This window comes from Heteronotia binoei, chromosome 4 (assembly GCF_032191835.1).
Source record: "Heteronotia binoei isolate CCM8104 ecotype False Entrance Well chromosome 4, APGP_CSIRO_Hbin_v1, whole genome shotgun sequence".
Taxonomy (NCBI): domain Eukaryota; kingdom Metazoa; phylum Chordata; class Lepidosauria; order Squamata; family Gekkonidae; genus Heteronotia; species Heteronotia binoei.
Window position 1 is genome coordinate 25842117 of NC_083226.1, and position 16586 is coordinate 25858702.

General features: G+C 44.5%; 1 protein-coding gene across 1 annotated transcript in view; it reads right to left on the minus strand.

Annotated features, from left to right (window-relative positions):
• Positions 1 to 705: 705 nt before the first annotated feature.
• ELP1 (elongator acetyltransferase complex subunit 1) overlaps positions 706 to 16586 on the minus strand; it is a 62133-nt gene continuing 46252 nt past the window's right edge. Inside the window, exons 27-37 of the mRNA XM_060236983.1 lie at positions 15763 to 15860; positions 14791 to 14992; positions 12193 to 12254; positions 10058 to 10120; positions 9626 to 9686; positions 7649 to 7762; positions 6905 to 7016; positions 6444 to 6571; positions 5587 to 5741; positions 3891 to 3969; positions 706 to 1299 (exon numbers count right to left, since the gene is read on the minus strand). Of these exons, the coding sequence (XP_060092966.1) occupies positions 1235 to 1299; positions 3891 to 3969; positions 5587 to 5741; positions 6444 to 6571; positions 6905 to 7016; positions 7649 to 7762; positions 9626 to 9686; positions 10058 to 10120; positions 12193 to 12254; positions 14791 to 14992; positions 15763 to 15860 (1139 nt within the window). The 3' untranslated portion in view covers positions 706 to 1234. The remainder of the gene's footprint in view (positions 1300 to 3890; positions 3970 to 5586; positions 5742 to 6443; positions 6572 to 6904; positions 7017 to 7648; positions 7763 to 9625; positions 9687 to 10057; positions 10121 to 12192; positions 12255 to 14790; positions 14993 to 15762; positions 15861 to 16586) is intronic.

Here is a 16586-nt window from a genome sequence, read left to right on the forward strand (position 1 = left end):
TACTTTGCTCCCCAATGACCCAAAGCAACCTACAACATTGTTGTCTTCTCCATATTATTCTCAGAACAGCAAGTCTGTGAAGCAAGTTAGGTTGACACACCGAACCTCTGTGGCAAAGTGGAGATTCAAACCTGGTTCTTCCAGATCTTAGTCTGACACTCTTACCACTGCACTACGCTGGCTGTCTTTGTACAGAGAAATCTTTACATTTGTACAGAGTTATATTCTGTGCAGAGGCCCAGAAGGCATGAACTACTGGCAGTAGATCAAAATGCCAGTTAGAGATAATTAACGTATCTGAACATAGAATGCAAACTAAATAATCTTTCATCAGTCACTGGAAACTGCAATGATTCAACACCTCTTTGCTGTGACCCTGAAAATGTGGAGTTTTACACAGGAGGAATAGCATGGGCTCAGAAGCAAAAAGTTGCAACAAAACTTTATTAACCCCATACCACCACCCCTGATTTGGTGGGAAATTTCCATCAGTACTTTTTTTTGTCAAAGCCCTTTATTTTAAGGTATGCCTTTGAAAATCCTAAAGCAGGCCTTCAGCCAATACTTTCCAGCCATATCAGTACTAGAATAAATCCTCCAAAGTAGTAAAATAATGGAGTAAGCCAAATTACTTTTGTTACACGACCATAAAGAAAATCAGCTCCAAGATTCAGCGAGGAAATTAAAATACTGTTAAACTTGGTAGACCTTTAAAAATATTTTTAATTTATATTTTCAACATGGGAAAAAGGAACCACCTAGCCCCAATGCTGTACTGAAACAATATAATGGAACACAATCAAGGAAATGAAGTTGTTGGTTTAACTTGACAGGCACAGCCTTGAGAGATGCACCTGCTTATCCAGGTCGTACATCTGAGGAGCGCTAGAGAATAATAAAGTCTGCAGTCAGATATCCTGATGGCAACAGCTGTTTGTTTTTTATCTGTCTTCAGGACATACAACCAGGACTTCTTTTGCAGCAGGAACTCCTTTGCATATTAGGCCACACACCCCTGATGTAGCCAATCTTCCAAGAGCTTACGGGGCTCCTAGTACAGGGCCTACTATAAGCTCCAGGAGGATTGGCCACATCAGGAGGGTGTGGCGTAATAGGCAAAGGAGTTCCTACTATTAAAAAAGCCCTGCATACAAACAATGGCAACGTGGTGTGTGTGCACACGTGGAACGTTGAATTGCATCACAATTCACCAACAGCTGTGGAGCTGGGGTTATTACAGAAAGTTCAGTTTCCACTGGATGCTTCTGTTGAGTTTTGGAGGCATAAAGAGTTCAGGATCTGGACGGGGAGGAAAAAAGACAAAATGTGACAGTATTATCAGTAATCCAAAACAACAGACAAAGCCAAGAGTAACTGGCACTTGCTTAGAAAATTTATATCCTGCCTTTCCAGACACCTGCTGGAACCTGCTTGCAATAAAACAAAATCGATAAAACACACCCATTAAACCCAAAGAAAGCTATTAAAATAAGTCATTAAAACATAAGCTGGGGTATCAAAACAACATAAGACAGAACAGGGCATTTTTTGTAGCAGGAACTCCTTTGCATATTAGGCCACACGCCCCTGATGAAGCCAATTCTTCAAGAGCTTATAGGGCTCCTAGTACAAGGCCCACTTTAAACTCTTGGAGGAGTGGCTACATCAGGGGTGCGCAGCCTAATATGCAAAGGTGTTCCTGCTACATAAAAAGTCCTGAGACAGAATATATCCAGATACCCAAATAGAAATGGAGAATATTTGCGGTTGCAACTCCGTAGTCCTTTATATTTTTTCTGAAATCTTGCTTTTTTAAAAAAAAAATGTAAAACACAGTGTCAGGCTATGCGACACGGGCAGCCAAAGTGTTATTTTATTTAAAGCTTGCCTAGGCGACTCGCCCTTTAAATTTCCCTCCTAGCAGCATACTTATTGGTTTCTGTTTCTCCTGCCGAGTGAATAGGGCTTTATCACTTGGTTCATTCATGAATTCACAGTCCATTGCGAGCTCTTTATGGAGGTTGCTTGAGTGCCTCTTTTGCACTTTGCCAAGGCCACTGTTCTTTTTCTTTTTTTTACAGCAGCATTGTTTTGTGATTGTGCTACTATAATCAAACAATAAAACTGAGGTGTGACTCTGGCTACAGAGCACTTAACCAAAGGGAACAACCTCCCTCCATAATCAAGCACAGATTCCAGAGTGCTGAGAGAGAACCAGCCAGAAACAAAGTGAACAGGAAGAAATGCATTAGCTTGAAAACAATGGAACAGAATTACAGGGTGAAAAGAGAACTTTGCTCAAGGGAGCTTGCTTCTGAATAGACATGTAGCAGGATCTTGCCCATAGGGATGGGTTTTAATGGGAACATAGTACTGAATACGTACATTAGTGCCATGTGGAACCTAGTTTCAGTTGTGCTTCTGGCAGATTGCAGCACATTGCTCATTTGGCAACGTCAAACAGTTTTTGTGTGGATGTCACAGTTCTATCACTCACTTCTAAGTCATCAGTTAATGCTGCAGCCAAGTCACACTCAGGCGCATGGTCTGAAGAGAGATGCCCAGCAAGGGGGGAAAGAAGGCCAAGAGAGTGTGAAAAGAGCCTGAATAACTAATCTGCAATAGTTCGACCTCTCTCTTTGAACATCAGAGGGATATGTTTTAGCAGAGTTTTTTTTGTAGAAAAAGCCCAGCAGGAACTTATTTGTATATTAGGTCACACCCCCTGATGCCAAGCTAGCCAGAACTTCATTCCTGCTCAATCAAAGCCCTGCATTTTAGACCTAGAAGAAGAATTGCAGATCTATACCCCGCCCTTCTCTCTGAATCAGAGACTCAGAGCAGCTTACAATCTCCTATATTTTCTCCCCCCACAACGGACACCTTGTGAGGTGGGTGGGGCTGAGAGGGCTCTCACAGCAGCTGCCCTTTCAAGGACAACCTCTGCCAGAGCTATGGCTGGCCCAAGGCCATTCCAGCAGGTGCAAGTGGAGAATCAAACCCGGTTCTTCCAGATTAGAGTCCACACACTTAACCACTATACCAAACTGGCTTTCAGTTTGCGAAAGAGGAGTGTGTTAATTAAAATGGAATTGTTCAGGAGAATGCTTGTATAAAAGGAACAAGTTTATACTCTATGGCACTGTTTATTACATACATTATTTTGCTTTTCCTGCATTGCTTTTTCCTTTCTGTGGTCTAGTTTTTGCACTGTTTTTTTTATTGTTGTACATTTTGTAATCTACCTTGAACCTCAGTTTCAGTGAGAAAGGCAGACTATAAACTAAGTAAATAAATAGATGCACACAGAGGTGTGTTAACTGCTCAAAACAGACCAGGAATAGAATTTTCATTGAGGGAGTTTTGCTGCTTCTGCAACCTGGCCAACCTGTAATGTGGTAATCAGCAGATGACAGTCTGAGATCTCTTATGGCCAGAACTGTTTCTGGAGCTTTGTTACTTTGTGTGCTTCATGGTAACCAGATTAAATGCAACAGGGAAAAGCTCATTAGGGAACAGTCCTAGGGAGACAGCCAGTGCAGAGTAGCGTTAAGTGTGATGGACCAGGATCTGGGAGATCCAGGTTTGAATCCCCACTCTGCCACAGAAGCACACTAGGTGTCCTTGGGCCAGTGACACACACTCAACCTCACCTACCTCACAGGGTTGTTGTGAGGATAAAATGAGGGAGAGCAAGATGTAAGCAGCTTTCGGTCCACGTTGGGAAGAAAGGCAGAGTGTCAGTGAAGTAAACAAACACACAAACCATAGAAATTGATTTTCTTGGTCAGGGTGTAGCCCAGGAATACGTAAAGAAAGAAGAATGCCTCAGGATATGTAGAATATTTGCCCTGTGATACTGCATAACCACTTTGTTTTTCCCCACTCACCTTGTACTGCAGGAGACATCCATTTTTGTTGATTGTAGGCAGCCGTAATGCTATTGGCAGTCGAGCTGGGACCCAAAATCTAAAATTGCAAGGAATCAGCAGTAGCAAGTATTTTACACATGCATCACAGCACTATATTTTCAGTACAATTAAAATTGCATCTGCATGAATCCAATGAAATGGATTCTAATCCACAACAGTGTAAGCCACAATCAACTGGTTAGATTTTAAGGTGCCACAAATACTCTTTTTTCTTTTCTTGGTTCTTGTTGTAACAGACTAGCAAGATCGCTCCATCTGGAAGGCACCAACTTTTTTTGCTGCCATGTTCTTCCCCAACTGCTACTTATTCATGAGTAGATCAGCCTTCCACACCAACAGATTCACTGTGCCTACCAAGATCTGATGATTAGTGGTGGTGCGAGCTACTGTGAGCTGTTGAACTCTTAAGAAGCTGGGATGCTTCAAGGGGATATTTCCATGGTATGCTGCTTTTCCCAACATGCCATGAGCATCCCACAGCCATCTTATGGGATGCACACAGAGTCATTACCACAGGACTGGAAATATGAGTTCCCCCACCCCTACCTTGATTGTAACATCTAGCCTGATGGAAGAGTTGTGGAGAAAGGTGTTTTGTGCCATTTTGGCAGGTCTTAATAAAATGTGTTTGGATCTTGTTTGGAGCCAATGCAGCTACCAGCCACCTCTTTCTCATGAAACAAGGTGGTGAACCACAGTGAGCACCTGTAATTTCCAGATCCTCAGGCTATACAGAGCCTGAGTCACAGGGAGCAGCTATAATGGGCTTCTTTTGGGGCAATATCTGAAAAAGGGACTGAATAGCTCTACTCTTCCTGCTCTGAGACAACTGGAAGGGCATTCCTATACCAGAGATCTCCAACATGATGCTTGGCCATGGATTTTTCTGGTGTCCATTTGCTTCTCTGGCAAAACATCTCTTCCTCAAAGCAAACAGCCAGTTCCAGCTTTGGTCCCTCTCCTTGGAACAATAGGATTGCCAGCCTTTTGGTAAGGCCAGGAGTTCTTCTGGAACTACAAACTCATCTCTAGAGTAATGGGATCAGCTCCTCTGGAGAAAATGGCTGGACTCTGAGGTATTTTATAGATTCTAGCTGAAATCTAGGGCTGCCAGATCTGGTTTAGGAAACTCCTGAAGATTTGGGGGTGAAGCTTTTGAAGGACAGGGACCTCAGTGGGGTACAGTGCCACAGAATCCACTCTCAAGAGCATCCATTTTCTCCAGGAGAACTGGTTTCTATAGTCTGCAGATAAGCTGTAAGTCCAGGGGATCTCCAGGTCCCACCTGGAGGCTGGCATCCCTACAGTATCTCCCCAAATGCTCTCCTCCACAGGTACCACACCCAAATCTCCAGGAACTTCCAAGACTGCAGTTGGTAATCCTAAACAAGAACAGCTTCAGAAGAAGCGGGCAACTCTTTTGTACCTGAAACACCTGCCCCATCATAAACCATACTTGGCTTGCAGCCTCCCAATCTTTTCTGTTTGGCACCAGCACCCCACAGCAACCGTTTTGTAATTGCCCTCTGTGGCAACCATTTTGCAATGGCACTCACTCCCCATTCTCAAACTCCTCAGCCACCCACAGACTCAATAAGTTTGGGGGCCCCTGCCCTACATCTTAAAGGACAGAGGGAGAACAGAAGACTCTTACTGGGCTATGTGGGAATGGATGCAGCTCTGGACTCCAGATTTCAGGAAGGGAGTGCTCCATCAAGTGAAGGGTCTCCTGAAATGCTTGCTGCAGCTCCTGGGCTTGTCCATCATAGCCAAAGAGGATTAGATACTTTGAAAGGCTGTGCACTTCCCCTGAGGAAGGAATGAGATGCTCCAACAATCATAGATTTAAAACTGTGCTGCTTTGAATGTGGGAGTGCTCAAGATCATAAAGCTCCCATTTCTCAAAGATCTCAAGCTTATCTCCTCTAGGCATGGCCATAATGAATGTGCATTTCTTTCTGGAGTCACAGGCTGAGGGGAGCGCAGTCTGTAGGACCTGAGGGAATATATTCAAAGGCTCTTCCATGAATGTTCAGTTTTCATCTTTTTTTAAACAACCAGGGCCCTTTTGCTTACTTAGATTTAAAAAGACTGTAGGCAACCTTCTAGCCAGTAGCTCAGTAAGAAATAAACTTGTGCTTGCTTTCCATTATTCTGCTCAATGATCACCAAGTGACCAGACTACTTATGGTTAGGCATTTTGCTGTTTTAGAGGGACTTGCACACTACCCACCCTCACCTTGAAAGCCACGTCTACTCTATGTTTTATTATGCCAATAAAGGTGTAAAATATGGTTTGGTATGGAGTGCTGCACTAAGGACTAGGAGATGTGGATTAAAATCTCTACTCTGCCATGGAAACACACTGGGTGACCTTGCACCTTACTTCTTAGATTCTCTCTGGAGGCGATCATTAGCTCTTACTCCTCTCTCCTCAAGCAGCCCCTATCCAGAATCAATTGTCTTCCCCTTCAGATTTAATCCTCAGCTCGGAGAACTGCACTGACCAACCTTTTAGACCGTCGACACTCCGAACAATTTCCCCTAAAGCCTCCAGGAGGGCCACGTCCTCTAGAGGGCTCCCTTCCTTCAGGCTGTGTTTCTTGCGTTCTGCCTTGCGACGGTTTTTCGAAGAACGTCTAGAACGGATGAAACACTCCATTAACACAGATGGCAAAGCAAATGGTGGTTGCTTGGGAGCGGATGAGATGAGGAAAACTGGAGCGAGGCATATTTAGTAGCATTTGAGTGCCTTCAGGTAGGCCAACTAAGTTGGTCAAAATAGTTGCCACTAAAGTGGCTTCACTCCGTAGGTGTGATCTCACCCATGACTGATATAGGGGATTCCCCCAACAGATAATCTGCCATAGCCGTCATATCTGAAGGAGGCAGTCGGGGCAGACTTAATTCTAAAACACACCAAAAAAGCAAAATGGACAGGCTAGAAGGTACCATGAAGACAAGATACATACGCAGATATTCTTGAGATACTGTGGGAATATTTGGAACTGGCTTCACTGGCTGTCACCATGCTGCTGGCATCAGAAAAGAGGTCTGATTCGGGGCAGTGTGGAGATTCCAGATCTGTCAAAAATGATCAGCAGGAGAAAGAATTACGTCAACTTTCTTTCTGTTTATTTTTTCCTGTCAACTTCTTCTTAACTCTAGAACACTTTGAGAGGATATAATGCTTGACGACCGCCTCCTTCATTTCTCTTCAGAGGGCCTCCAACATGGAGGCAAAGGAAAACCACAACTGGCAGGCTGAAGCTGAGAGAAAGTGACTTTCCAGAGTCATTCAGCATGGACACTGTAACTTGAACCTGAGAGGAAACCAAGCTCACTTCACAGTTAGTTTGAATCTCACAGTGCAATCCTAACCACCAGGGATTTTTTTCTGGGGGGACATGGCAGAATGGCTTTCTGGAACCTCTTTGTGGAAACAAAATTCTCAAAAAAATATTTCAAAGTTCATAGGGGGACCCCTTGTATTCCACCTTCATTTCCCTTAAGAGTTCCAGCACCTTTTTTTCCAGAAAAAAACCCCAAACCCTTGCTAACAACACCTTCCTGGAAGTAAGCCTCATAGAATAGATCTGAATAGAATTCTGAGGAGACCTGCTTAGGATTGCTTTCTTAGTCTTCTGGACTCAAGTTTAGCAGCCTCTCAATTCATTACTTAACTCAGGAACTCTACGAATTGGCACTGAACATACCCTGCAGTTCGTTTTGGATTTGCTCCTTCAGCTTCCGGACCACAGAGAGGCGTTTCTGGTGGCGAGAAAATGCCTCTTTCTGAGTTTCCAGGAACACCAAATGATTTCTTTGGGCTAAAGCAGTTAGAACAATGGGAAAGACATTATGTTACCCATGGAATGAAGCAATCATACTCATCATATCCAAGTAATCAAGCTCTGCCCCTGCATCACTTAACATATTGAAAGCTCCACCTTCCAGGAGAGCCAGTGTGGTGTAGTGGTTGAGAGTGGCAGCCTCTAATTGTGAGAAATGGGTTTGATTTCCCACTGCTCCACATGAAGTCAGCTGGGCGACCTTGGGCCAGTCACAGTTCTCTCAGAGCTCTCTCAGCCCAACCTACCTCACAGGATGTCTGTTGTGGGGAGAGGAAGGGAAGATTTGTAAGCTGCTTTGAGACTCCTTCATGTAGTGAAGACTGGGATATGAAAACGAACTCTTCTTCTTCTTCCACATTATACTCAAATCCTGTTACGTAAGAGTCCTGCGGGATCTGACCAGTGATCCATCTGCTCCAGCATCCTCTTTCACACAGTGGTTAACTAGTTGCCCTAAGAGCTAGCAACCAAGACAGAGGCCAAGAGTTTCCTCTGATACCACTTCTTAGCACTTCGATTCAGAGGCTGACTGCCTCTGGGTATGGAGGCTCCCTTTAGTCACCATTGCTAGTAGCTATTGGCCCTCTCACACCCTTTTCCAAGCCAACTATACTTGTGGCCATCACTATGTTCACTGAGTGTGAATTCCACAAATTAATCACTCAAGTAAAGGAGTCCTTGCTTTTGTCTGCTGTGAATCTGCGGCTCGCAGTTATGAAATGATGGGATTCGATCAGCAAGAAAAGGTTATATAAATCCAGCATCATGTGAAATACCTCTGTGCAATCGTCACACAGGTTGTCAGGGTACACAGCTGAATGTGAAAAGCTAGTGTATCAGGCCCTGACCTGGATAGCCCAGACAAGCCCAATCTCATCAGTTCTCAGAAGCTAAGCAGGGTTGACTCTGGCAGGATGGGAGACTGTCCTTGAAATACCCAGTTAGGAGGACAGAGGCAGGCTTTCAGCCACCTCTCTGAACAGGGCCGGCCCTAGACTGTCTGACACCTTAGGCGAGGCTAACTTCTGGCACCCCACCCCCACACTGATAACGTCACTGAGTCACATGGGGGGGGGTGCCCAAATTGACACCTCCAGAAGGCCAGTGCCCTAGGCAATCGCCTAGTTTTCCTCGAGGCAGGGCCGGCCCTGTCTGAATATCCTCCTGGCCCCCAGTAGGGGTCAGTCACCAGAGGCTGACGTGACTTCCAGGTGCAGATGCACATAGACCTAAAAATACAGAAAAATACAAAAAAAGAAAAGTGCCAGTGTATCAGGAAGCAGTTCAGTTCAGCTTTCATTCTGGCCCACAGGCCTCTCAGAAGCCGAGCAAGACAAATAGAAAGCTCAGCCTTAGCTTAGCTTTTTCCTTGATACAGTAGCTTTCCATGCATGGAGAGAAGAGTCTTAAAAAACATGAAAAGCATTCACAGGTGCACCATCTGCAGCCTGAAATGGTACAACAAGAACTGTACATGAACTGTCTCCCTGAATAATAGGTGATTAAAGACACTGCCGGTCCACTTCATCGGTACCCTGCCTTTCTCCCCAGTGGGGACCCAAAATGGCTTACATCAATCTCCTCTTCTCTATTTTATCCTCACAACAACCCTGTGAGGTTGGCTGGGTTGAGAGTGTGTGACTGATGGAAGGTCACCCACAGCAGAGCAGGGATTCAAAACGGGACCTCCGGGAATCCTAGTCCAATATTCTAACCATTACACTACACTGGCGCCAATCACAATCCTCACAATTTGCCTACAGGACTGAGCTTTGCTTATCCCTTGGATGCCTGCTGGCCTCATAGATCCAGAAACCCGCCAGCAAGGGGAAACCTTACCTTCTAGCAGAGATGGCTTGAAGTTGGTCTCCACAATATCAGGTCTGTTGTATTTGTAAATCTGCAAGAGGAAAAGGGTAAGCAAAGAAAAACTGAAATCAGAACTGCTACTAAGCGAGGAACACCAACTTCTCCAGCTTTCTTAATGGGAAGGGAGTTGGCAGTTTTTAAAGGAAGAGGCAGTTTGGTGTATTGCTTAAGGGCAGCCGACCCCAATCTGGAGAACTGGGCTTGGATTCTCTGCTCCTCCATTTGAAGCCAGCTGGGTGACCTTGGGTTGGCCATAGTTCTCTCTGAACTCTCTCAGCCCAGAAGAACACCTAGCTCGCCACAAAAAGAGCTAGAGCTTCAGGCTGCCAGTCAATCTTTGGATCTCCTGTCTGTACTACAACCACTGCCATATGATAATGATAAGTTTCTGAAAGGTCTTACTAATCTCAATGCTTCCTCCCAGGTGGTTCCTTCCAAGAGGATGAGGATGGCCTCTTCGTAATCCTGGAGAAGAGGAAGGAAAGCATTCACTGACATTCTGTTAGATAATCATTCTGTTAGATAATCATTCTCCTGATTGGAAGCCTAATGATTTAGTCCTTCAGGACTAGACCCAAGGCTTTGGGGCACCCTAGAGTGCGGGCGCACAAACCACCATGTACCATGCTGTGAGGAAGTGGGAAGGACTGCTCTTTTTGCTCTGCAAATGGTGGCAAACACCTGTCTGTTTCCTTTGTCCAGCACACTGCAGTAGTGGCAAGGCAGTGCCCTCTCACCGCCCCCTTTATAGTGGTGCAGAAGGAAGCCACCACCCACTTCCTCCATGAGGAAAAGGGCCGGCCCATAAGAACATAAGAGAAGCCATGATGGATCAGACCAATGGCCCATCCAGTCCAACACTCTGTGGCAAAAAAACACCAGGCGCCATCAGGAGGTCCATCAGTGGGGCCAGAACACCAGAAGCCCTCCCACTGTTGCCCTTTCCAAGCACCAAGAATACAGAGCATCACTGTCCCGGACAGAAAGTTCCATCTATACCTTGTGGCTAATAGCCACTGATGGACCTCCGCTCCATGCCAGTAAGACGGAGCTGTTCCGCCAGGCTTTTGGTTGTGGCAGCGGACATCCTATTCCACCAACTATTCCATCAGTCGGGCTCCCTTGTTGTGGTGCTGAATCTTATTATTATTAATACCATCACTTCTTCTTGGGCCAGAAAACGGTTTTATTTTGTGAAATGTGCGCTTTCCGCCAGTGATGTACCTTATTTCATTTTATTGTTCTACTCTTTTGGCTTTTAATGTATAATTTTAAATTTGAATTGTAGGTTTTATTGTTCAATTTATGTTGTGACCTGCCCTGAGCCTGTTATGGGAAAGGGCGGAATATAAGCCTACTAGGAGAGCCAGTTTGGTGTAGTGGTTAAGTGTGCAGACTCTTATCTGGGAGAACCGGGTTTGATTCCCCACTCCTCCACTTGCACCTGCTAGAATGGCCTTGGGTCAGCCATAGCTCTGGCAGAGGTTGTCCTTGAAAGGGCAGCTGCTGTGAGAGCCCTCTCCAGCCCCATCCACCTCACAGGGTGTCTGTTGTGGGGGAGGAAGGTAAAGGAGATTGTGAGCCGCTCTGAGACTCTTCGGAGTGGAGGGCGGGATATAAATCCAATATCTTCTAAATAAATATGTTTATCCAATCCCCTCTTGAAGCTGACTATGCTTGCAGCCGCCACTACCTCCTGTGGCAGTGAATTCCATGTGTTAATCATCCTTTGGGTGAAGAAGTACCGTACTTGCTGTTATCAGTTCTATATCCCCCTGCTGAAGTGAGTAAGGGTGGGAAGGAGCAGACTTCCTGCTGGCTGCCCTCTGAGGCTGAGGGCACCTTCTGGGGCTGCTTGCTGCAAGAGACTTTGACGCTGGAGGTGGCTGGCAGTGGGCAGCCTGTTTGCTGCCCTTTCACCTCTGGTACCCTAGGTGATCAATGAGGACCACTTAGTAGGAAGGCCAGCCTTGCAATCCCTTAGGATTTAACAGGGATATTGGCCTCTTATCTCATTACATATGTAAACTCATTCAGTCCTTACATATGTATCCTCACCAAGACGGGATACACATCTTCTATATTTTAATGTTATCTCTTTATTGGAATAGCATGTTGGAATAGCAATTGTAATGCAATGCGATATATTGGAATACATTTCTCTGACATAGCACTGCATCCCACCTCTAAGAAAAGGATGCTGTTAGCTAACTCCATGCTTGAGATGAACGGAGCATAACAACACAGTCTGTATGCAAACAAACTTATCCACAGTAGTTCAATCAAAAACCAAAATAAAAGGATAACAGACCATGGAATGAAGTTGCAGGAATGTTGGTTTCACATAGTGTGAGATGGCATTCGATAGGACCATGGGAGCTGGCTAAAATGGTTTCAGTGGTTGGATCCCAACCCACTGATTGCCATAAGCCAGTGTGCAGGCAGACCAACAAGGGAAACCTGGAAGGAATAAACTCTAGGCTGGAAATCTGGATCAGTAGCACAAAGGGGGTGGAGGGTGGGAAATGTTACTATACCTTGGCATATTGTTCCAGGAGTACAGCTGCATCCCCAAACTTTCTTTTCTCAATGCATTTCCCTAAACAAAAGGAGAGCATTTAATGCAGATAGATAGCAAAACAGGTCGTGTATTTGATGAATCAAGTTCTAATCCTGCGCATCACTTGAATATAAGGACAGCTCTGTTTTCCACCTTGTACACAAGCACCCATCCCAACATTAGGAAACTATCCCCAAGGTTAGATCAAGTTAGCAGCAGGAGATTTCATTCACTCATCTTGCCCGAAGCCAACAGAATGCTGCACATTAATGCAAGCTGCAACTGTCGTCTCTCTACCACAGAATATAAATTCTACACCATGGCAACTCCACCTCTCTTTGCATAGAATTATGCAAATAGAAACCGTCACCTAGATACACCGCTCATTCTGGCTCCACTGATCATGCTTTCAAAGAATTTGGGGGAAGAGGGTGAGGGCTTGTCAAAACTTAAGAGCAGGGAAGGAAGGAAGGCAGGGAGGGAGAGAGGGAGGGAGGGGAGGAAGGAAGGTGTCAAACTTGTCTATTTTCATTATAAAGATGGCTGAGCTAATGTCAAGCATAAGTTCTGGTTTTCCTCCATTCCCTACACGTCCCTTCTGCCATCTGGCAAAGGATGTTTACATAACGGTAATTGTCTTGCTATGTCTAATGCCCAAACTCCCCTGCAATCCCAGGCACTTCACAGGCCTTATCAGTTCACAGGTTGGTGATAGAATGTTATTGTAGAGTAGAGGAAATTTACTGTGCCCTCTGAACCCCAGATTTGAATGGGGCGGTTTTTGTAACAGTTTATGATACCCTACATAGCATCTTGTGACCTTTGATATCTCAGTCTTCTCAAAGACCATGTTCTGTGAGCACCTTGGAGTTTTAAATAAAGTAGTTCATTTGAAACAAAACAAAGGACTTCATTATCGCAAATATCCGGGCTTGACAGAAGGAAGGGAGGGAGGGAGGAAAGGGATGGAAGGAAGGGACAGAAGGAAGGGACGGAAGTAAGGATGGACACGGAGACTGGGTGCGGATGAGTCACACCTAGTGAGAAAGCCTGGGGAGCATGCAAGATATCAAAGGCCTATTTGTGACCATGAGGTTCTTTGGCCACAAACTCCCTTTTGCTTCTAAGGGCCTACTCAGTCATTTGGCACAAAAATTCTAACCAGGGATCAGAAATTGGGGTTCTGAGGTTCCCATGCCAAAGATGCAAATGGACAGCTTCTTCTGGCTGACACAGTTGGTGAGGTTAAGAGGTCCAGGCCCTGGACCTCTTCTCTCATCAAGGGAGAAGTTTTATTCCTACTTGTTTATTAAGGTACTTAAATGTAGAGGTAAAGGTTGTCCCCTATGCAAGCACCAGTCATTCCCAACTCTGGGGTGACGTTGCATCATGAGGTGATTTACGGGGTGGTTTGCCGTTGTCTTCCCCAGTCATCTACACTTTCCCCCAGCAAGCTGGGTACTTATTTTACCGACCTTGGAAGGCTGAGTCAACCTTGAGCTGGCTACCTGAACCCAGCTTCCGTTGGGACCCAAAGCAGTTTACAAAATCATTCTGCTGCCCATTAGAGTTGACAATACTACCCTTTGCAATCTAACGCAGCAGAAGGCAGCATCATGAATTCCGACATACAGGTTCAAGATAATTCTTATTGTTCACTGCCATCCGGACTGAATGTCACATCCAAGAATCTGCCACTCATTTGTTATATCTTTGCAATTTTTATCACTAGCTTTCCATCCTCCCTCAAAATCATCACCAATAATGTACAGAAACAGGAAACATTTAGATGTTGTTTGTTCAAAGAGCTGCTTGTCCAGCAACATGTGGTACTTTACAGAATGACATAATCCAAGAGAGTTCCTTGCCCCCAAAGAACTTATAATTGAAATTTCAATTAAAAGGTAGGTCTGAGGAACAAAATCTGTGTCCAAAGTTAAACATGGGCTCAGTTATTGCAATGATACTATTAGACTATACAGACAATTTCACCAAGTGAAAAGAGAGAACATAATTTTTCCATTATAAATACACTATTTGATGGAAGAGTGTTGAAGGTTGTGCAGTACATCCTTGCCTTGAGTTACTGATATTTATCAGGAGTAATTTAAATTGGACAATCTTCAACATTGAGCCTAGTTGTAACTTGACCACTGCAGAAGACCAGGAGGCCCAAACACACCTGTTTTGGGGTCACGTATGGTCCTAATTGTGAACACTTATGATTTGAATTCTTATGGAGGCTATGTTTGGGCTTATAATTGTTTTTAAACCAATTTGTGATATGTATTTTTGTATAATTTGCATTGTTTGTATATTGATGTTTTATTGAAATTAACACTGGGCCCCTTAATTTGTATCGAGTAAACCTTTTTGGTTCTTAATGCATCCTTTGGGGTTAAATTTCATTCCCCTCCTCTCCCCACTGTTCCCCAGGAGAGGTTTTCTGCACCACCTACTCCCTGGCCCTTTTAACTGGTGATGCCGGGGATTGAACCTGGGGTCTACTGGACACAAAGAAGAAACTCTTCCACTGAGCCACAGCCCCTCCTCATCCTGCAGAACAGATGCTCACCTGCTATGGTCCTTGCCAAACAAGCCAGCTTGTCTTCTGTGTAATGAAGCTCAGCTGCCGCACACAGGGCCTGCCTCCAGTTCCCACTGATTCGAAAGGCGTCCAGCGCTTTCTGAAATGCACCGCAGCGGAAGAAGATCAAACCTGCTTCTTCAGGGAGATGCTTCTGGATCAAATACTCCCCGTAGGCATCACCAATGGTCTGTGAGACGAAGTCACAAATCAGTACAGTAAAAATTTATTGTGTAAAACCATTGGCCATTGCAATTACAGCAACTTACAAGTTAAAAGCAGTCAAGGACTCTAAGATTAACATATTATTCTAATCTTATTCTAATCTAATCAATTATTAGATTATTCAAAATCTTAGTTACATACAGCAACCCCATAATTCCATAATCAGGCTCTAGTAGTAGAGTTAACAGCATCATTTTACTGTCTACTAGATACTGCCTTTGCCCTGATTTTACTGGCAGCCAAAGCAAAAAGTGCTACAGTCACAAATCAAGTCAAACCAGGAAGGGGTAGTGGTGTTTGCAGTTTTTATCTGACCCAAAGACCATGAAACTAAGAATGATGATGGCTTTGGCAGACCAGATAACGATCTGTTAGACAACTGGTTGGTCTTTCAAGGAACCACCATTTATTTTCCCTGAATACTGCAGAAGATTCTGGAAGATTATCCAGAGCGCATGTAGACACAGGCCAGGCTATTGGGCTTAATCATTGCCCTTAGCACATAAATTCAACATTGCCTTACAAATTTACCATAGAGTTTTTGACCAAATACCAGAGCATTGCCCCAACAACCCAGAAGTGATGGTCAGTGATTGCTGTATTTTGCTGCAAGTTGGATGGGCTTCCCTGCTGCTCTCAGTAAGTCTCCCCCCATCCCAAGCTGGTTGCCAAGGGGGACCTGGCAACGCTAACAATACTAGAAGTCCTCACTGAGGAGAACGAAGCTTCACCCACCTTGTACTCCTGAGTGTCTGGCAGGTACAGCTTCAGGGCTTCTTTATACAAATTCTGATCCTTCACCAGGTTCAGGAGCTCTGGAAAATGCTCTGCCCCTGACAAGTCAATCAAAGAGACTTCCTTGTGAGGACAAACAAGCCAAACACAGTGTGTGCTAGACTCACCAGGACAGGTTTTGGCGAGTCAGTTCAGGTGTCAGAGTATAGTCTTCAAGATTAACAGAATAAATGTTTCAATTTGTGCTCAGTCAAACAAATTTTAACTATTTGGGAAGCAATATCAAATATTTTAATTCTCAGACAAGCTTGTGGGGGCACTGGGGGAGGGAGGGAATGGTCCCTTAAGCCTTGTATCTGGTATCTAAAGAGGGGCGGGTTCATTTAACCTCATCTGAGGGAGCAGAAGAAATGTTTTCCCCAGGGCTGTTTTTGTAGAAAAAGCCCAGCAGGAACTCATTATTAGGCCACACACCCTGATGCCAAGCCAGTGGAGAACTGCATTCCTGCTCAAAAAAAGCCCTGGTTTTCCTCAAACTTGTTGCTATACAGGTGAAGAAGGGGGTCACACAAAGGCAAAATGAATATAAAAAGATGAATGGGGCAAAGGAAAATAAAACACTGTGACTTTCAAGCCCAAACAGTAAGCCCTTCTTTTGTTTACTACAAAAGCAATGGTTTCTAATTTCAATTTTAAATTTTCCCCGGCTTTTCAGAGGGCAAAAACTATATGCTTACATAGCACTTTGCCACTTTCTCTTTCCAGTCATGGGTATATTTATTTGAAAAAATACATTCATACATACATTTAATAATATGCCAAAT